Source organism: Carcharhinus amblyrhynchos, chromosome 2 (assembly GCF_965287045.1).
Source record: "Carcharhinus amblyrhynchos chromosome 2, sCarAmb.v2.hapA, whole genome shotgun sequence".
Lineage (NCBI taxonomy): Eukaryota > Metazoa > Chordata > Chondrichthyes > Carcharhiniformes > Carcharhinidae > Carcharhinus > Carcharhinus amblyrhynchos.
The window spans coordinates 106,266,990-106,290,139 of NC_137325.1; the positions used below are offsets into that span (position 1 = coordinate 106,266,990).

General features: G+C 40.8%; 1 protein-coding gene across 1 annotated transcript in view; it reads left to right on the forward strand.

The window, feature by feature from the left end:
- Positions 1-23,150, forward strand: part of fam171a1 (family with sequence similarity 171 member A1) — a 174,013-nt gene that overhangs the window by 133,262 nt on the left and 17,601 nt on the right. The window contains exon 5 of the mRNA XM_080210497.1: positions 4,202-4,378. Within this exon, the coding sequence (XP_080066623.1) occupies positions 4,202-4,378 (177 nt within the window). The remainder of the gene's footprint in view (positions 1-4,201; positions 4,379-23,150) is intronic.

Sequence of the window (23,150 nt, forward strand, 5' to 3'; positions counted from 1 at the left end):
TGTAAAGTACTGGATATTGAAACACTAGCTGTCTCAAGGACACCAAATCCTGTTGGGAAAACACATTGGGTGAGTATTTCAAAGCAAAACTGCCAGTCAGTAGAGAGAAATTGCAAGTGATACAGATGATGTCAAGAAATTTTTCAATAAATGGCACAAGCTAAGGACTGCTCTTTCTCTGTCCCTCTCTTTGAAATAAGATTTTCATCTGGTTCAAGAGGTCACCTGAATCAGAAACGTATCCATGAACTGAGATCTCTCAATAATTCACTGCCTTCTTTATCTGATCACAAAAGAAATTAGCTAATCTAAATTAGCCATAACATTGTAAAATCTACACCTTGAGGACAATCGAAGGGCACTTAGCCGTATATTCATTTACCCTTTCTTATTGGACTCTAACTCCCCCTAATGACCGCATGAGTCATGCATGCTTGGCATTGAGTTTTTATTATTTTTCTCAGGTTTAGTGGTTAATAAATTTGCTCTTTCCTTGACTCAAGAAAACATTGTTTGATCGTCTCCTTATTGTTCGCAGCTTAAATACATTGATTCGGAAGAGGCGTATCCTCATGAAAGAAATATGTAAACCTTTGTTGTGACCAACCAAGAGGTTGAATAGAGGGGCACTGGTTTACCCTTTCTCACTTGTTCGTAATTGCTATGCTAGAATGGGAACAAGTTCACATTCCAAAAATGTGAATTGTTGGTGACAGCCCATGCTTGATGGGCAACACTGAAACGGTCAAATTGTTCACCTGGCTAACTACAAGTTGTTAAGAGAAATTGTAGTTCAGCAGCTTTTCAATTGTAAAGAAAAGCAATGAAGAGATGGAAGAAAAGGAGAGTAGACATGTATAATAATAATTATACAGGTGCCTTTAATGCAATCGATGTTGTTTGTAATTAAGCCACATTCTTTTACTGGTGAATAGAATAGTCAGAAGTTTTCTACTTAAAAAGCTATCCATGAGAATTGAGAGATTTGCACACACTCTTCTTCATGACAGTTTTTAACTGAGTTTAAAACTGTGATTTAATGAATAATTAAAAAGGCTAGTACAGACAGATTTGGGCAAAATGGCTTCATTTTTTGCACCGTGTCAGAACCAGTTTTACCAGTTTCTTTTACAAACCTGAAACTTCCATTAGAGAATCTTTAAAATATCTTCAAAATAAAAATGAGCATACTTTTCTCATTCATAATTTAAAATTTGTGAGACTGCAATCATCCTCAGCACTAAACTTTATCCTCTCGGGTAATAATATTCATGATATGGTTAAGTAAGAGTTATGCAGAATACGTTACTTGAGTATAAGCAACATCTTCAGCAGCAACTTGTATTTATGTAGTGCCATTAACATAATTAAGGATCTCCCGATGTTTCACAGAGTTATAAAGAGCATGAGACACCTGCTACACAAGGCAATATTAAGAGAGATGGCTGGAAGTTTGATGAAAGGGATAGATTTTAAGGAGCATCTTAAATGGGGGTTAGAGAGAGCGAGAGCAACAGAGATTTAGGGAGGATATCTTAGACCTTAGGAGCATAACAGCTGAAGGTACAGCCATCCAATGGTGGAATAATTAAAGTCAGCTGTGCTGAAGAGTACAGATATCTGAAAGATTGTGGGGCTGGAGAAGATTATAGTGATAGTAAAGGGCAAAGCCATGGAGTGATTTATTTCAGTTTATGTTTATTAGTATCACAGGCTTACATTGACACTGCAATGAAGTTGCTGCAAAAATCCCCTAATCGCCGCACTCCAGCGCCTGTTTGGGTACACTGAGGGAGAATTTAACATGGCCTAAGCAAAAATAAGGTTGAAAATTTAAAAATCAACGTACAAATATGACTGGCAAACAAAGTAAGTTGGCGTTCATGAAGGTAGCAGGTGAAGGTTACTTCAACAGAGAGTACAATTTTTTCTATCCCTAGAATTCAACCCAATCTCTTATGGTTTTTTACTTTGCAGCTGAGCATAGTGACTCAAGAACAATTCTTTCTGACCATCGTGCTGTTCCATTTCACACAAACTTCCTTTTTGTTCTTAGTTTCAATACTCAAATTATTTGCTCATACCAATGTTCATTATATGCAGTCTGGTGTAGTTGGCCTCACAGTACGGATGAGACTAGCTGCGGATCTGAGATTGTTAAGTTTTGAACTGGGATAATACAATGAATTCTCACTCTACTGTTAAGCTGTGTTTTTTCACCTCCATATCCTTCCCTATCACTCCCCAGCTTGATTTATAATAAACTGCAAGCTGCATGCCAATTTTGCAAAATAAAACAATCTTTTATTAAAATAAGTAATTAATTTTAATTTGCAAATCAGACTTTTAACAGAAACTTTTAACCTGATGTCCATTGTCAATGAGTACTACTTTCTTCCTGCAGCAGTATATTTCAAGAGATAGTGTGTACTGAGTGGCACATTGTCATGGCCTTGTTAACATTGCCTATTATCTCCAATTTATTTTTCATGTTAATGACAAATATTAGCATCTTGGTTTAAAATTGCCTACTTGCTATCATTAAGCAAAAAATAAATTCAAGCACTTGCAAGTGATGATAGCAGAACTTTGCTTTTCTTATACAAAATGAAATCAAGAACTGTCTCCTCCATATAGCTTAAATTGACCTTTTTTATAATTTAGTCTTTCATGGGGTGTGGGCATGACTGGCTCAGCCAGCATTTATTGCCCATCCCTAATTACCCTTGAGAAGATGGTGGTGAGCCATTGCCTTAAATCATGTGGTGTAGGTGCACCCACTGTGTTGTTAATGAGGGAGTTCCAGGATTTTGATCCAGTGACAGTGAAGGAACAGTGATATAATTCCAAGTCAGGATGGTGTATGGCTTGGATGGGAACTTGCAGGTGGTAGTGTTCCCATGCATAATTCATCATAATTTCTCCTTACAGAGGAATGATAATTCATCAAGCAAAGAAGGAGAGAGAACTTACGATTTTTATCACATCTTTCACAGCCTCAGGATGTCCCAAAGTGCTTTACAATCAAAAATGTACCTTTGAAGTGTAGTCACTGTTGTAATATAGGAAATAGTGCAGCTAATTTGTAAACAGCAAGGTCCCACAGACAGCGATGAGCTAATGATGAGTGAATTTGTTTTAGTGATGACTGAGGGATAATGACTGGCCAGGACAGTGTGGTGTGTTGCATGCGTACCTGGTTCATTTAACTGTGTTCAGAGTGGTTGATCAGTAAGAACAATAAGGATAACCAGCGACTGAAACTTGTGATATAAACCATGCCCAATTAGACAGCCAGCAGTTTGAATGCAAATCCTATTATCGTTACAAGATCCTTAATGGCAAAGAATTGAAAAGCAACGTATTTCTTTCGGTTTAAAATAAATTACGTTAAATTGGGAAAATGTGCCATTTTCAGTGTGTTCATTGAGCTACTGTAATGTTTTCAATTTGATTATTTTTGATTACCACAGCAGCTGAGTGACTTGTATGGTATTTAAATTCTCTTCAGATTATTCCTCTTATTTCCCCATTGGCTGCACATGCTATTTCCTTCCTTTCAGGAATCGTGCAATAGGAGATAGATCTGTAAGTTAAACGTAGCAGTTTCTTTCATCATCAACACTGATACTGTTCATTATTAATGCGCCATTTACTTTTTGTTGTAACGTGGATCTAGTTTTTATAAAACCGCCAGTGATTTTGTGTTTTGGTTCAATCAGTGAAATGGGAGATTTTATCTGGCTATATTTAAAAGTGGGGACCCTTCATGAACTTTTTGAATGTAAATTTTCAGCTAACTGAAAATCTTCACATTGTGTTGCAGTTGGTAAGTTTGAAAATAATGCCTATATTGATTATGTGCATCTGGTTAATTGAATCGGTCGTAGTTCACTGCAGTGTGGGGCAAATTCAGCTGCTTAGAAGGGTCCATTTGTGTAATTGTGCACACTTGTGATGTGGGTTTTGTGAACCATATCATTGCCTGGCAGAATTTTGTTTGGTTTAAAGCAGGGAAGATGGATTGTGACAACTAGCACATGTTAACCATATTCTGAGCACGTTGTTTCCCTAAACCTACACACAGTTTGTCTGATTAATGCTAAGATAACAAATGATTATAGCTACACTGATTTTCTTTGTTTCTCCGTTACATTATCTGATCCGTTCAATACTGCTAATGCAATTTTTTTTTTAACAGGAAACAGCAGCAGGTTTGAGCTGACCCCTGTCACAGCAGTGAGTGTTCATCTGTTGAATGGTGATGGAACTGAGATCCAAGTGAACGGTCCTATCTGTGTGACTATTCCCCTGCCAACCAAAAGCTCCTTGAAGCATAACGATCCTCTTCCAGCCTGGAAGTTTGATAAGAAAATTGGTAAGCAGTCCAGATAATTTGTCAAACTTTGGAAAACTGAACAGAAGAGCTTACTGTTTGTCTGTTCTCCAAGTGCAGTGCTCAGTATGTTACAGAAGCTTATATATTTCTCTTTCTTATTGAGAAGTTTACGTGGCAAGTAGAAAACACAAAATCCTGTTTTTGGCCTCCCTGCAAGTTTACTTATTTCCATCATCATATATGTTGATCTTTCTCTTAAACTTCTTGCGTTAGTTCGTTGGGCCATTGTAGTTAATGCAGCTTTTATAGTGACTGTGAAGTCTTGTCCTTTACTCATTTGGGCCCAATACAGAAAATGGCTGTAGGAACAGGAGTAGGCTATTTAGTCCCTTCAACCTGAGCCATTATTCTGAGAGAACTTGGCTGATCTGTAACCTGACCCCATTTCCTTGCCTTTACCCATTTCTTCCAGTATCTTTGATTAAACAAAATCTATCAAAGTCAAATTTACAGTTGATAATTAATCTAGTCTTAACTGCCACCTGTGGAAGAAAGTTCAGTTTTTCTACCACCCTTTGCATTTAAAGTGTTTCCTACTTTTATGCCCGAAAGGTTTGGCTTCAATTTTTAGACTATATTCCTGAGCCCTAGCCCCTCCACTCAGCAGTCTCATTAATATCTTAAAAACCTCAATTAAATCATCCCCTAAGGACAAGGACAGCAGATACATGGGAACAACCACCACCTGCAAGTTCCCCTCCAAGCCACACACCATCCTGACTTGGTAACATATTGCTGCCTATTTTCCGCAGTCGGTGAGTCAAAAATCCTGGAATTCCTTCCCTAACGGCATTGTGGGTCAACCCACAGCATGTGGACTGCAGCATTTCAAGAAGGCAGCTCACGTCAATACGGATGGGCAATAAATGCTGGCCAGCCAGCGATGCTCATGTCCCACAAATGATTTTTTTTCAAAACTTAATTTCAGGGAATGCAGCCCTCCTGTTAATTTATATAGCTCCTTATAATTTAACTCCTGAAATCTGGGTATCATTCTAATAAACCTATGCTACACTGCCTCCAAAGTCAATATATCCTTCTTAAGATGGGGTGCTCAGAACTCCTCTCAGTATTTCAGGTCTGCCTAACCATGGCTTTCTAAAGCTGACACATGACTTTTGTGTTCTAATCCCTTTGAGTCCTCATGTTCCATTAGCCTTTCTGATTATTTTTGTATCTTTTCGTGACATTGCAAATGCACTATGTACCTGAATTCCCCAGGTTTCTGGACCTTCACTACTTCCAGCCTTTCACCATTTAGAAATGAGCTTGTCCTGTCCTTTCAAAGTCCAAAGTAGATGACCTCACATTTGCATATCTTGAAATCCATTTGCCACAGTTTTGCCCATTCTCTTAATCTATCAATATCTATCAATTGTATAGCAAGATGCCTCACCCAGGAGGTGAAACACCAACTACTACTCACTCTCCATCAAGCATATCTCGTGAGATATTTCCATGATATTGCTGATAGTTACAAAGGATTGCATTCTCCGGACTGTCTCTCGTTCTACTTTCTGAAGGGGACTACAAGAGGGCATATTAACGAAAGAAAAGGAAAAAGATGGAATTGAAAGTGCAATTTGTTTGAGGCATGTCCTATAATTCTTTCTTATTGAATGAATGCTTCTAGGTGTTCTCGGTATCTAAATCGTGTTGCACATTTTCTAAAAATTCAACAGTCTAAAACCTTGCGTAACATTTATGTACAGGTTTCCATTTCCTTGTGATGTTTGGTTGTCCCATTATTCTCATTTGTATGCTGTATCACAAGCTAGAATGTCAAGTTGCACATTTAAATGGTAAAATATGCTAATAATTTTAATCAGCAGCCTTATGTGTTTACATGAATGGAAATAAGCTAGAATAGACATAAGTATGCAGTTGACCCTAAAGTAATTTTGGTTTAGTGCATGTTGCAGCTGCAGGTAACAACATTTGGTTGTACTAATGGTTGTGTTTATATCTCCATTCCACATTTCACATTTTTACCAGATACATTAAACATGTTGTGATCTACTGTTTGGGTGTCAGTAAATGGTCCATTATAATGAGGGTCCAATTAATGTTTGCACAATCCCCATAGAATGTACTCTCAATGGAACCATATTGTCATCAGCTCTTATCCTTTTGGTTGAAGGAATCTATATGTTGCCAGGGTGTTTCCTCAGAAGATTTTTTTGGTGTCCCAGTTAAATATATAAGTTGATTCTTTCAATAGTTGCTAGTCGTGGTATTTTTCTGTCTTTTCAATCGTTCCAATTACTCTGCTTTCTGGTAAACATTTGTTTTTTGCTTGTTCTGTTCTTGGTGTCTTTCCCTTTCAGTCCATCTCAGTCCAGTAGTCCATGTAAATTGCCAACTTTCCATTCGAAAATGCCAGATGAAGAGAGATTGATTGATTGTGGCACTAAGCATGTCATCTTGAATGGCTTTTTGAATAACACACAAAACTTGAAATGTCAAGAAAATGTGTTTTCAGGCTCAACAATGGAAAATAGTGTATATTGAATTTCAAGCCAAGCTAATCAGCTTGCAAATTAAACATTGTAATGGTAAAAGATCAGTGTTAATACGCGCAATTAGATTTCAACTGCTCTGTTGAAGTTAATTGCGTCATAACTGAGGGTGAAAAACTATCATCACGTTAAGCATTTGTAACTAAACTTCTGTTAGGGACTTGAATTCAGACTTTTTTTTCTTGCCAGCTGAGCTGCTTTTGCCCATGTAAAGGGAACAAAAGCCAGCTGATGCTGCAATACAGCTAAGGATGCAGAATACTTTGGCTATATTGCAATCTTACCTTGCCCCCAGTCTTAACATATAAATTGGAGCAGAAGTTGGATGATTGTTTTTCCAATGCAGTGAGCTATTCTTTTAGCCTGATTTATAACCTTGTTGGCTTTAATTTCAAGATGTCACCTGATATATGTTGAGTATGTTACCTGCTCAGTTGCATAATGACTGAAAATTGGAAACCTAATGCAGTAGCCACAGCTGATTGCCAGTTGAGGTTGCATTTAACTTAATTTACTTCTTATCCTTCTATCTTAGGAATTTAGATAGCATTAATTTGTTCCGGTAATAGTTCCTGTGGACTCCATTTAAAAGTAGAAAGCAGCTTATTTCTGAACTGACTTTGTTCTAAAGTCTGTCTTGACTCCAAAAGAAATCCAACGTGGCCTGAGAAAATGGTTGGAAGGAATCATAGATTATGACACACATGGTCATTCAAAGAATGTCAGTGTTGTTAAGGATGAGTAGGTAACCTTGCTTTCTTTGTCACAAAGCTTATGAGCCATGCTAGAATAATACAATGTAGAAGAAGGGAGGCCCCAAGAGGAATGTCTCAACCCTTGCCAAACCACATCTGTTAAAAACGTTGTCCTGGATACTGGCCCCATTTAAACCGTAATGCCTGCTAAACATACAAGTATTATCCCATGTAGTAGCCTTGCAGTCACTGCTAATCAAAGTCTAATTGAAGTAGGCATAAGAAATAGTCACAAAACGATTAATTTAATTACTACTGGAAAGTTCCTAGAGGAATAGTAACATTGGAGAATGTAGACCAGTTGGGCATTTTAAGGATGACATGGGGGTGGTGGGGGAGGCGGGGGGTGAAAACTGAAGGAAAAATTGGAGTATGAAAGAAGACCAGCAAGGAATATAAAACAGACATTAAAAGCTCCTACAAGTAAATGGAAATGAAACGAGTAGCCTTAAGCATCAGTCCTTTGGGGAATGAGACTAGGGGATTAACAACTGGAAACAAGGAAATGGCACAGACTTTGAGCAATATTTCTCCCTGTCTTCACTGTAGAAGACACCAAAAAAAGCCCAAAAATAGTAGTAAGTCAACAAGTGAAAGGGAAGGAGAAACTTAAAACAATCGTGGTCACTTGAGGAAAAAGTACTGGGAAAACTAAAGGCTGACCAATTCCCTGGACTGTGATGGCCTGTATTTTTTTTAAGTGGCAGCAGGGATAGTGGATGGATTGGTGGTAAACTTCTATAGATTCTGGAAATGACAATTCAAGGAAGGAGTGAGTCAGAAAGCAAAAATGGTGGGTCAGTTAGTCTAATATGTGTCATTGGGTAAAGCTGGAGTGCATTATTAAGGCCACATCTGAAGGACTGTGAGCAGTCTTAGCTCCCTTAATTGAGGAAAGATATTATTTCATTGGAGGCAGCCCAGAGAAGGTTTCAGTATGATGATCCCTAGTATGGCAGGATTGTCTTATGGGAAAAGGTTAAGCAGATTGGGACTATACTCGTTGGAATTAAGAACAATGAGAGAGGAAATCTAAGAATGGAACATATAGGATTCTTGAGGGGTTTGACAGACTAAATGCTGAGAGGATGTTCCCCCTCGTGAGAGAGACTAGGACCAGAGGGCCTAGACGAGGGGTCACAGGTTCAAGGTGATGGGGGCGAGGTTTAACTCGGATATCAGAGGGACGTATTTTACACAGAGGGTGGGGGGGGGCCTGGAATGCACGGCCAAGCAGGGTGGTGGAGGCGGACACGCTGGAATCATTTAAGACTTATCTGGATAGTCACATGAGCAGACTGGGAATGGAGGGATACAAAAGAATGGTCTAGTTGGACCAATGAGCGGCACAGGCTTGTAGGGCCGAAGGGCCTGTTTCCTGTGCTGTACTGTTCTTTGCTCTCTGAATAAAGGGGTGCCAATTTAGGACTGAGGTGAGAAGGAGTTTCTTCTCTGAGGGTTGTGAGCTTTTGGAATTCCTTGCTACAGAAAGCTGCGGGGAAACAGTCCTTGTGTATTTTTGAGGCTGAGGTAGATTGACTTTTGATCAGTAAGACAAATCAAGGATTATGGGGAAACTGGATGTGAGGAAAGTCTGATCAGCCATGAACCTGTTGAATGATGGAGCTAGCTTGATGGGTCAAATGGCCTACCTCCTGTTCCTATTTCTTCTGGTCTAAGCCATGAAAGGTATGTCCTTCCCTTAAAGTCTTTTATCTTTCCCACTAGAATTTTTTTTCCTGAGTATTCTGAATATCCCCTTTAATGTCTGTCACTGCATCTCCATTGACCTATCCCTAGGGGATTAACAACTGGAAACAAGGAAATGGCACAGACTTTGAACAATATTTCTCTCTGTCTTCACTGTAGAAGACACAAAAAACAGCCTAAAAATAGTAGTAAGTCAACAAGTGAAAGGGAAAGAGAAACTTAAAACAATCATGGTCACTTGAGGAAAAGTACTGGGAAATCTGTCTAACAGCTGACCAGTTCCCTGGACTGTGATGGTTTGTATCCTCGGTCATTGTTTTTTTAAAGCGGCAGCAGAGATAATGGGTGGATTGGTCTATAGATTCTGGAAATGACAATTCAAGAAAAGAATAAGACAGACTTTAGCCTGCTCGATTTTCACGCCCTTATAATTTCCCTTATTTAAGCGTAAAATACTAATCTTAGATCCACTCCTGTCCCTCAAACTGGCTCACAGTCACACTGTCCTGTCCACAATCACTGCCCAAATCAGAGGTCCCTATCATCAAATGTGTGACCATCTTCTGTAACAAAATTTTCTGGTAACATAACCTATGCCCCACCTTTGCTGCATCTGTGCCTGTTGCTTAGCCACAAATTCAGTGACTCTGAACCAAAGCTCCTCAAGCCGCAGACACTTAACTGTAGAGGACTTGTGCCCTAGATCACAGAGGTGTCCAGGATTCCCCACATTCTGTATTTGCAACACATCATCTGCCCTGTCATTTTTTCAATGTGTTAATTAATTTGATATTAATATATAATTAATAAACCCCTCTACTCCCATTACACTTCATTACTGTAGTAAAGTTTACCAATACTAATAACACCTACAATTACTAATAAATTAGATGAGATTTGAGAATAAGTGAGTAAATTACTCACCCAACCAATCACTTAAATGTTTTCCCTGGGATACCATCTTTTATTTTTCTCTGAACGTAATTGGTCCACAGACTGGATTGAGTTGCATAGCTCTTTAAGCTTCGCACCAGGTTTCTCCCCCTCACGTTCTTTATCTGTCATTGCATATCTCCCTTTCATGCCTTGTACATTTTTAGACTTCCCCAAGTCTCTCAAGTGTAACTGGCATGACTGTCTCCAGGTGCTTTCTTCAAAATCTGCCACCAGCAATTAAAGCTTGTCCCAGTGATGATTCTTCTCCCAGCTTTTGGCTGTCATCTCTCATAAAGTCAAGTAGCTTTCTGTCTCTGCTGACGACAAAAACTAGCTAAAAAGTGTTTGATATATTTAGCAACTTCATCTTCCAATTGTGCCCATTTGCTCTCAGCGTATTTATGCTTGGGGTATCTTCTTAGAGAACTTCCTCTTATCTCCACTATCCTGAATTCTCTAGCTGCTGCACAAATATTTTTTTCTGCTCTCCAAACTCAACAACTTTAAACTTGAACTGGACTTTTCTTGATGCCATTTGTCAGAAAATATGGGCCTGTATTTATATCAGTACATAGGTGTGATATGTACAAAGCTTGTGATGCCAGTTTCCAGATTTCCTGCTTTGGTTTCAATGTTTTCTTTTCAGAACAGTTTAATAGGATGTAATGTAAATCATTGTAGCAGAAGAAAATATTAGTAGATACAATCATAATATCAAGAAATTAAAACTACCAGTAGTAACAGGTTATTTATCATGGTGTTGGCTTGTTTGGAGGGTGAGATTGGTGGATTTTCAACCCAGGCCACACATGGTATCATCTTCCTGGCATTCTGTCTGTGAACGGATTCATAACTGAGAGCATTTCTCATCTCAAGTAACTTTACAAGATTCTACCGTACGTGGCACCAAAGGATATTGTAATTAAAATGTAGGTAATGTAATAGTATTGGTAGTATGGCTGTAATATTAAGAAATTATAACTTCCAATAGCAGCTTGTATTATGTTTTGGTTTAGTATTCGGCATTAAAAAAATTGTTCTAGCTCTTAAAAACTAAGATTTACTTGTACACTGGATATATATGTGATTTTTTTTTGACTAAATGTTAAGGGTCGACTTTTACCTGACATTGATTATTACTCAAGTATAAACGGTACACTATCTTGTATAAATGGGCTGGATTTTAAGTGGGGGTGATGGCCACATCCCAGCTGAATTCAGGGATGAGCCACCCTCTGCTGGCTTGGGAAGCCATGACTGGATTTTATGTAACTGCCTAAGGTGGTGGTTTCTGCCCCATGAGGGAGGATGTCCTACCTCCACTACCAATCAGATGACTGGAAGCTGCCCAATCCCAGCAACATCACTGTTTTTTTTCACCTTGACTACTGCCATCCTCTAACCAAGTTCATCTTGCTTAGTCACTACTTGCCACTGCTGTTCATTTTTTATGCCATACTCGAAAATAATCAGTTTAATTTGCCATGCTCTATTTCTCATGACAGTGATCTGCGCACTCACGTTGGAAAGACTGAAAGGTTAGATTTACAGCCAGAAGATTCTTTGGAACGTTATTTCTACGCAGACAAATGCTTATGTCAGCAGTCAAGTTACCCAAAAACTAGTAGTTACTAAAAAGAGTGACTTTTGCTCATATCCACAATAATTCCAACAGAAGGAAATAAGAACCATGACATTTACTACTCTGGATGTTTCCTTGCTCCGAACAATCAGAATTTGAATCTGCTGCACCATTTACTCAAGCAGCAAATAAGATAACTTTGTGCTGCAATACTGTATTTAATGTCCAGCTTTTAAGGTTTTCTTGGTAGCAATTAATAAGCTGAATATGGAAACTTCCATTATAAACATTTTAGGAGTGAAACATTGCTATATGGAGCTTTATATTACAATATTAGTTTTCTTTTCCTTATTTAACTTTGGCACAGTTTTTAAACCATGTTTTATTTTTAAATATATCATAAATATAGCTTGTAAAGTGTTCAATTGCATTGTGCTGGGAAGCTTCTACTGGCATGAGTTAGACCACACCTGGAGTACCGTGAACAATTTTGGTCCCCTTATCTAAGGGAAGATATGCAGACATTAGAGGTAGTGCAGAGAAGGTTCACTGAGTTGATCTTGGATATGGAGGGGTTTTCTTATGAGAGGAGGTTAAGAAGTTTGGGCTTGTACTCAGAATATAAAAGGATGAGAGGTAACCTTACTGAAACATATAGGATAGATGATGAGAGTTTGCTTCCCCTAGTGGGAGAGTATAGGACCAGAGGGCATAATCGCAGAGTAAAGGATCGTACTTTAAAGACCAAGATAAGGAGGAATTTCTCCTCAGAGGGTAGCGAATCTATGGATTTCTTTATCACAGAGGGCTGTTAAGTCTTGGTCGTTAAGTATGTTCAAGGCTGAGATAGACCAATTTTTAATCAGTAGGGGAATCTGGGGTTATGGGTATAAGGCAGGTAGGTGGATTTGAAGATTATCATATTAGGTCAAACATGATCTCATTGAATGGCAGAGCTAACCTGATGGGCTGACTGGTCGACTTCTGCTCCTGTGTCTTACGGTAATAACGTGCTCCATGTTTGTAATATAATGCACAACGGCAGTGTAAGCTTGGGTGTATATTTTTTGTTGTTATATATATGTAAATGAGAAATTACAGTCCTATCACTGTACAGCAAACTATAGATATCTCTAGATACAAGTGTTCAAGTTGTCACATCCCCCCACCACCTCCCAACCTAGACATACACCACCTGCCTCTGTAGGTATGTTACTGACAGCAGAGTAGGTGTCATTCCACCCACCCACCCTTAGCTCAGTTGAAGCCCTTAACTGATTATCAATTCACCACATAAGGCTCTCTTCCCATCCCCACTGGTATTTTAACCAGCAGTGAGTTGTGCTCAAGCCTTGTGATAAGGCCATTGGACAAACCATTATGGCAAGTCTGTGGGCTCAGGTCATGGGGGTAGGAAGGATCTCCTTGTCTGGCATCATCTTCCTAACCCTAGAGGAAAGGGCTGCCACAGTTTTGAATCCTCCTGTTAAGTTGGAAAGTATAAGGTATGGACAGATTACAAAGACATTTGAGATCATCTAACACTTAAGTACAGATTGAATCTTGGAGATTGGCGAATCTTGAGGGTGGTGAATGTGTGAAATCCACTACCACAGAATGTAGTTGAGGCCAAAAGATTGTGTGACTTCAAGAAATCCAATATAGCTCTAGGGGCTAAAGATATGGGGGAAGGGGGATGAGGATATTGAATTTGATGATCAGCCATGATGAAAACAAAGGGCCGAATGGCCTACTCCTCCTAGTTTCTATGAATGGTTAAGGTATCAGATGGTGTCTTCCATTTCTAGAAATGTCCTTTTGGACAAGAGTGCAAGGAGTTCTGCCCTACACCTACTTGCCATGAATTGACAATTTGTCTTAAGCTACTGAACTCCAAACAAAAAAAGCAGGAGATTCTTGAAACTTACTTTATGTATGTAATGGTCTTGTGCTGTACTCATCTTTGCAAATTCTTTTCAGTGAACTGCAGCATTGCAGTGGCCCAAAAAATCACTGACTTGCATGAAGTCAACTCTCAGCTCTCTAGCGTGTTTTTTATACTCTTCGCAATTTTCTGTCTGCAATTATACATCGCCAAGCAAGTCTGTGGCAGAATTCTATTTTTATGATGCCTCATTTAGTGGGGTATGGCTCAGGTTGTTCTGGTAAGGCGCCCATTAAATTCCTTCCTCTTCTATCATGAATTTGCTAGACAACCTATTCTTACAAGTCTTTGCTAACAGTTCTGTATGAATGACTAGTACAAAGTACACAGCAGAATTCCTGAAAATGGCATGGCCCCTGAGATTTGTCACCCAGCCACTGGGGAATAGTGAGCAAGAGCGTAATGTTGTATCTTGGTACAGCAGCCTGCTGGAACCACAGTTTTTACATTTATTTAAACTTTGTTTTTATGACTAAACATTGAAGATTAAAATCAGAAGGATGCCCTGCATTTTAAACGCCAGCTTTGGTATGCTGTGGGCACATTAAGAAGTCTCACACCACCAGGTTAAAGTGAATCACCTGATGAAGGAGCAGTGCTCTGAAAGCTCACGATTCTAAATAAACTCGTTGGACTCCAACCTGATATTGTGAGACTTCTTATTGTGCCCACCCTAGTCCAACACATCATGGGTATACTGTGAAAGCTGAAAGAGAAGAAAGCTCTTTCAAAGAGCTGACACAGACTTGGGTGGGATTCGCCAGCCTCACTCACCCAAATCCAGAAAATTCCACCTGAGGTCAACGGACTTTTCCATGGACCGCCCCTCACCCACTCCGATTCCTGTGTTGAGCGGGACGGCAAAATTCATTCCATGTGTCAAATGATCTGCTATGATGATCAATTAATTTACATCATAAGTTTTGTGAAAATTAGCCTAAATTTTAGACAATGAAGTGTAAAATATTTTTCACATACCTGAGTAATTTAGGTATATTTTTGTTAGCTTTATGTAATAATGTCCTTTAACTATGTATAATTTATATTATTAATATATTTCTTGTCAAATGTGCATAGCAACATTAACAAATCAGTATCTAAACTGATTTAATGTTGAGATCCAGCATTCCTTTTAGGATCTGTGCGCTTTAGTTAGACTAGTTCAAAAATCAACATTATGCCTGTTTATCTAATACCAACGTCTACAGTTAGAAAGAGAAGGAGGATGCCTTTAACTAATTGTTTTGCTGGAAAAACTGTTTAAATTGTGTCCTATGCTGAGTCCAGATTCCAGTCAAGGACGTGATATATGGAGCTATAAATTATTTGACGGAACACTGCTAACCCAGCCAATAGTCCCCTGCGATCAGTGTTGTGTTAAGTTTACCAATGACTTTTTTTAAAGGCAGGTTTGGAGACAAAAGTAATTTGGTAAAGTGTTAAGGCACTTGAGCATTCCTCCCCTATTTTTTTTCAATACAACACACTCAATTATTTTAAGTAAATATAATAAATAACAGATTTAAAAACTATCCCTTAAACTATCAGCGCTTCCGTGTTACAAATTATGGACAGCCTTCAATGCAGCAAGTCTGCTCACAACTTAAAACACTGGACACGCACAAGTATGAGTTGACAGCTGGTTAAAGAACAGCTTTTGTGTCGTGAAGATTTATTCCCCACCGTTCACAGTAACTGAGAAACCCACCTTTCCCTGGGATTGTACGCTGCCCAGCACTCTCAGACTGTGGTTTCCATTGTCACCAGACAGTTGGCTAGAACAGTCTTCATTGCAGAAATGCATAGATCTGCCAGCATGGAGAAAAGGAATTGAGGACCTTGAACTGAGGGTGAGAGCTCGAGTTGGAGGCAGGCTTGGGTTAAGTGAGAGGAAACTGAGGGATAACAACTGCAGGGGGTCGCGCGTGGGGACAAAGATTGATACTGGAGGTTTGCGTAAAGAAAGTATTTCCTTCGTTCCCTTCCCCCCACCCAATCACTGTTGCTCCTCTCCTCCTGTTCTCAGGTAGCCTCCTGGTCTTGGGAACTCTCGCACAACACCTGTTGGCGTAAAACCACAAAGATTTTCAATAACAGAGGATCCATTTTTATATGATAAATCCAATAACAGTTTCATATGACAGCACACGGTCAGATGGCTTGTGGCCACAGCGTCGCATGGTCAGACCTCCAAGAATGCTTCCAACCAGGCTTGGTGACCATACTGCGCCATTGTGCCTGATATTGTTGAGGTACCAGAAGCTTCTGCTCACTCAGTAGGCCTTGAGACATGAGCAGCTGCAGCATGTAGAGACTTAGGTCTGGTTGGGGAGCAGCAAGACATTTAATACTGCAGCACCACCCCCCCCCCCCCCCCCCCCCAAGGGGCAGCACAGTGGTTAGCACAGCTGCCTCTCAGTGCCAGGGACCCAGGTTCAGTTCTGGCCTTGGGTGACTGTGTGGAGTTTGCACATTCTCCTTGTGCCTGCATGGTCCAGTTTCCTCCCAGAGTCCAAAAGATGTGCTGGTTAGGTTGATTGGCAATGCTAAGTTGCCCCTTAGTGTCAGAGGGATTAATAGTGTAAATATGTGGGGTTGTGAAGATAGGGCCTGGGTGTGGGACTGTTGTCGGTGCAGACTCGAGAGGTTGAATGGCCCCCTTCTGCACTGTACAGATTCTATCCTATTCAGTGGGCTGCACTCAGTCAGGCACTGGGGCTCTACAGCAATCACCTTGCCTTGATAACAATGCGAATGTCGCAGATGCAAGGGCCAAAACTTCCTCACAAATGCAAAACAATGTAGATGCTGTAAGTCTGAAATAAAAACAGAAAATGCTGAAAGCATGCAGTGGGTCAGCCAGCATTTCTTGGAGAGAGATCGATGTGAAACGTGAAGCCTTGATATCCTTCACTCACTGGAGAAAGACCTTGCGATGGCAAAGAACCAGGAACGTCAGCAAAAAAAAATACACGAGCTGAAATCATATATCCTGCTGGCAGGGCTCCAAAATTAGCCGCAATTCCAAGTAAAAGTTTTAAAAAGTTGTTGGAACCCTGCAGAAGAAGCGACTAATCCTGAAATATTTGGCTGATCCCGTTTACTGTGCCTAGAATGTTTATTTGGGAAAATGAGTGCACGTTCAAATAAAAGGTGCCAGATGCTGGTCCCTTAGTTATGCCTAATTTGCCAATGTAGTTTTACTTGTCCTCTTCATGGGCTGTTTGCTTGCTTTCAAACATTGTCTCTGTTTCAGATCACTTCTCACTGCAGCCCAGGTTTGTGTCAAGGGCTGTGTCTCATACCTTGGTTTGAATCCTGCTGTACCCCGTGTTGTTTTGTCTATACAGTGGCACGGTAGTTAGCACTGCTGCCTCACAGCATCAGGCTCCCGGGTTCAGTTCTAGCCTTGGGTGACTGTGTGGAGTTTGCACTTACTCCTTGTGTTTGTGCGGGTTTCCTCCGGGTACTTGGTTTCCTCCCACAGGGCAAAAGATGTGTAGGTTAGGTGAATTGGCCATGGGCAGGGTTAAGGTGATAAGGCGGGTGGGAGGCCTTGGTGGGATGCTCTTTCAGAGAGTTGGTGCAGACTTGATGAGCCACGTAATCTCTTTCTGCACTGGAGGGATTATATGCTTCTCTCTTTTCACTATTAGCTCTGAATCTAGGGAATGGATTTAATGCAGCTCATTATAACAGTAAATATGGCGGCCTGCTCTACTTAATTGTGGGAGAGGCCCATGTCAGTTTCCCACTAAGAGCAAAACTAAGTTAACAGACTGAAGGGGCTGATGGAGATTTCAAATCGGCTCATTAATGAACCAGTTGAAATCCATTATTCCTGAGCCCATTGTAATCTATTCATGACTCTTGGATTAAATAAGAACATAAGAACGTAAGAAATAGGAGCAGGAGTAGGCCATCTAGCCCTTCGAGCCTGCCCCGCCATTCAATAAGATCATGGCTGATCTGTCGCTGCTCAGTTCCACTTTCCCGCCCTCTCCCCATAACCCTTAATCCCCTCTCTTATCAAAAACCCATCAACCCGCGTCTTAAAAATATTTAGCGAGGCAGCCTCCACCACTTCAACGGGCAGAGAATTCCAGAGATTCACCACCCTTTGAGTGAAGAAGTTCCTCCTCAACTCCGTCCTAAACCGCCCCCCCTTTATCTTGAGGCTGTGCCCCCTAGTCCTACTGTCTTTTTTGAGCGGGAAGAGTCTTTCCACCTCTATCCTATCCATCCCATTCATCATCTTATATGTCTCAATGAGATCTCCCCTCATTCTTCTAAACTCTAACGAGTACAAGCCCAGTTTATTCAGCCTCTCCTCATAGCTCAACCCCTTCAACTCTGGTATCAGCCTAATAAACCTCTTCTGCACTCCCTCCAAGGCCAAAATATCTTTGCGCAGGTGCAGCGCCCAAAACTGCACACAGTACTCCAGCTGCGGCCTCACCAATGCCCTATACAGCTGCAGCAAGACCTCCCTACTTTTATATTCAATCCCCCTCGCTATGAAGGCCAGCATCCCATTTGCCTTCCTGACCACCTGCTGCACCTGCAAGCTGGGTTTTTGCGATTCATGCACAAGGACCCCGAGGTCCCTCTGCACCTTTTTAAATTTTAAATAGGTGCCATGTAGCTTTTCAATGCTTCCCAAAGGCTGAGTTGACTCGGTTGGGTTTGCTAGCAACCTCCTGGCAAGGTTGCTCATGATCAGGTACTCTGTGCCTGATCGAGGGACCTTGTATCAGGGAGCAGGAGTCTTTAGAAGCTGCTCTTCTGCTCTTGCCCTTGATTTCCCCTGCTCCCTGAGACCATCACCCCACAATCGCTATCCCATCTTCTCTCTCCTTTGGCCTGAGATCCGTTAATGATTCTAAACTTCTGATATTTACATTGCCAGCAGCTATTACCACTCCCGCCTGCAGAACAAGAAGCTACAGGATCCTGATTTGGCCGGAGGTACTCCATAAGTAGGACTGCTGTCATTGGGGACCAAGATCACTAGGCAGGCCAACAGATGCCATGCAAAAGCGTGAAGGTCACTTGATTCCATCGGGCCTCCCTGTGGAAATGAAATTGGTCCCTGATTGGCAGGCGAGAATTCCATTGGCCCAAAAGAAATCATGGCCTCAGAAGCAGAGGGGCATTATCTCCAATGTAGTCCACTGCTGGTATTTGCCAATTTGAATTAAAATGACTATCCTCTCTCTCCAGAGAATACCTTTCACACCTATTGAACCATGTGAAGACAATTATCTTCACCCCAATGGATGTGAATATTTGGCCACCTGAAATGATGTATCAAATTGTTTAACTCCACCGTTCACACTAGGTATTGGGTCTGGGAAGAAATAATGGGTCCTTGTATCAGTCTGAAGTGGGCTGAGAGTTGTAACATCCCTCATGCATATTCAAATTGCTTCAGTACATACTTGCGATGCCTTTAATCTTTTTTAAAATTTGCGTCAATTCACGTCATGTTAGAACAAAACATAGCACAACTGCAAAATCCTTTCTGATGAGCAGAAAAAGAATTCTTCAGAAATCTTGAAACATTAGAAGTTTCTGTGCCTTGGAGCTTCCTTTGCTTCCATTCCAAATGGTAATCAAGAACAGCTCAACTATTATTGACAAGAGCAAAAAACTGCATATGTTTCAAATCTAAAGTAAAAACACAAAATGTGGGAATCACACATTGGATCAAGCAGCATCTTTGGAGGGAGGAAATGATTTAACATTTCAAGTCTGAATTGTGCAAGCTGTTCACTTGCATTCAGGGTGAAGAGAATGGGGAGAAGTGCTTCAGCATTGCAAGAATGGAACACAGAATGGACCACATTGAAATTGGCAGCAAGTGAGAACTATAAACTTTGCATTCCTCCTGGGCAAGCTGTCCATATGGTCTCCTAATGCACATGATCATAGAAAAGGACTAAATAATCCATTGTGGGAGAGTGGTGATCAGGGTTGAAGAGTGGAGGTAACTAGTGAACTTTGTGTGCAAAGCTATCCCAGCAGATTGAGTGGGTATGTAGAATTTATAATGGGGCAGGCTTTCCACAGCCTATGCTAGTGAAAGATTTGTCAGTTTGAATTATATATAGAACATAGAACACTACAGCACAAACAGGCCCTTCGGCCCACGAGCTGCGCCGATCACATCAATACCTACAAATCCATAGACCTATCTATAACCCCCAATCCCATTAAATCCCATATACTCATCCAGAAGTCTGTTACAAGACCCCAGAGAGTTCGCCTCCACCACCACTGACGGCAGCCAATTCCATTCACTCACCGCCCTCTGAGTGAAAAACTTACCCCTAACATCACTTCTGTACTTTCCTCCCCGCACCTTAAATCTGTGTCCTCTCGTAGCGACCATTTCAACCGGGGGAAATAGCCTCTGAGAATCCACCCTATCTATATCTTTTTTTATTTCATGCCTTTGTTACACAATATCTAGAAAAGCAGATGTTTGATAAATTTTCCCATGAATGTTGCATAAAATAGTTAATCGTAAAGACGATTTGTTTATGAACAGTGTTCATAAACACTGCATATGTTCAGTGTTCATAAACACTGCATATGACGAAATTACCTATCGGTGCGTTAAGACACTGGTCTTGGCTGCACCTCCATCTGATGGGTATAGAACAGGATTGTTCTGAGACTAGGTTGTTCTAGCTATTCTTTTGCCCACACGAGGACTGGAAGAAGGAATAACTGAGCAAAAGTACAGTTTTAGAACTGAAGCATAATTATAGTTTAAAATAATTGAGTCGGAGAAATTTTAATTATTCTGCCTAAGAGAACAAATCTCTCCAGTGTCTGTTCATAAACGAATTAAAAGGAGACAAGCACTGTTCTGGACTTGCAGGTTCTCTCGAGGCAATTTTTGAAGCAGGTTGGGAGCGATCTTATCGCCGTTCATGCCACCGTCCTGCTGCAACAAGGTCGGAGAATTTGGCAGCTGGCCAAATCTCCATTCACTGTGGGAGAATGGGAAAATCCCACTGATGTGAACAGTGGTACAATTCTGGCCGTTGTGACTGATTGAGAAGTTGTAATGCGAGCGTAGTATATGGTACAGAACTGTTGAGAAGAATCGCTGTATAATGAAGTATCCTATGGACAAGACAGCCTTCTGTCTTCATGACAGTCAACAACGTTTGCTTTGTGCTAACATTTACTAAGACTTTTCATTGTTTTGTCCATAGTTTTGTTTCACAAGATGGGAGTAGACTGTTGAAATCTGCTTTCTAATGTCACTTTAAAATATTTAACAAATTTAGAATTATTACTAGCAGGTTTCATTGACACTGGGGTGGCACAGTGGTTAGCACTGCTGTCTCTCAGTGCCAGGGACCCGGATTCAATTCCAGCCTCGGATGACTGTGTGGAGTTTGCAAGTTCTCCCTGTGTCTGCATAGGTTTCCTCCGGGGTGCTCCGGTTTCCTCCCACTCTCCAAAGATGTGCGGGTTAGGTTGATTGGCCTTGATAAATTAACCCTAGTGTTAGGGGGATTAGCAGGGTAATTATGAGGGGTTATGGGAGTAGGGCCCGAGTGAGATTGTGGTCAGTGCAGACTCAATGGACCAAATGGCCTCCTGCTGCACTGTAAGGATTTTATGGTTCAAAATTAAACCTGCTCTTGATAACGAGACCATGTTAGTATGCGCGTAGAGTGGTAATCATTCTGAAATAATTGTGACAGTTTCAATGCCACAATCTTGCCTACATCTGGTTTAACATACTTTATAAATAAACTTGTGGCTTTCCCTTAAAGTAATGTCTGATGCCTGCAAACGCTTTCCTGATTTATATCCAAATGAAATCGGGTATACTGATTCATGTAACTCCTGGGATTGGTAATTTGAGTTGAGCAGGAAGCCATCTGTGACCACGACCTGGGAGAGTCATTGAGATGCATTGAGCGGTCTGTCATAAATGATGTTGCCAGAGGTACGAATAAGTATTTCAAAGTAAAGCAACATTCATTAAAGGTAACACTTTAATTACATCGCTCTAGTCTTAAAATAAGCACCATTTTTATTTGCTCGTTGCACTTAGGCCATTAATTTCCTTCTGTCAATTGTTCAGCAAACTTTGTAAAAGTGATCAGCTTCCTAAAGAATTAAATTCAAGGTTGCTAAACATGTTTCTTTTTTAAGTTGCTGGGACTGCTAAGTTGAAGTGACAGGCCAGTGTTGGATTAAGTCAAAAGTTAAGTGCTACGGCAAGTACTTAAGAGAAGCTTGATGGCTTTGCATTTTAAGTCGGTACTGGCACCCACATAAGGTGGAAATTGTGAATCTGTTTCACTGTAGGAAATGTGTACCTAACTCCCCAAAGAAGAGCCACATGTTTACCCCTCTCCCTGGCCTGCTAAATTGTGTGTTATGGAAAGTGATTCCCTGGAATATTTACCAGAGTTGAGAGAGCGCAATTAATTAGAGAGGTGAATAGATTTTTTTTCACTAGTGCCTAGAATGTTAACAGTTGGTCTAATTTAGGTCTGCAGAATAATAAAGCAAGGAGGACCTCCTACAAAGGAGGTCATTCTAGTTTTCTTTAGTAGAATCACATTCATTGCTCTGTCATTTGTGGCCCAGAAGGAGGCTATTCGGCCTATTAAGTCTATGCTGGGTCTGTGTAGAACAATCCAGTCAGTCCAATTGCCCTGCAATTTCCCATCCAGTTTCCTTTTGAAATCATTGATTGTCTCTGCTTTCACCAGTTCCTTCTGTCCCATTTGTTCTGTTATTTTTTTTAAAAATTCTCATAAAGGATGCAGTGGCCTCCGCTCTAAGAAGTCTCTGCCGTAAACAAGTTCTCTGAAAAGCTTCTAATTGATGTTGGGGGATTCAGCGATGGTGAATTGGATGTCAGGGGGAGATGGTTAGATTCTTGTTGGAGCTGGTCTGTGCCTGGTGAATATACTATTTGCCACTGGCAGCCCAAGCCTGAATGTGTCCAGGTTGTGCTTTTGGCCCTAGACCACTGCTGTGGTGGATTCCTGAGGCAGCATTCTAGGGCTAAAATAATTGGCTTTCAACCACAAGTTCTTCCTTTTGTGATTGATATTACTCCAGCCAGTGGAATGTTTTCCCTGATTTCCACTGACTCCGGCTTTGCAAGGGTTCCTTGATGCCACACGTGGTGAAATGCTGCCTTGTGCAGCCATAGAATCATAGAATTCCTACAGTACAGAAAGGAGGCCATTCAGCCCACTGTGTTTGTACTGACCACAACCCCAATCGGGCCCTACTCCTGTAACCTCACGCATTTACC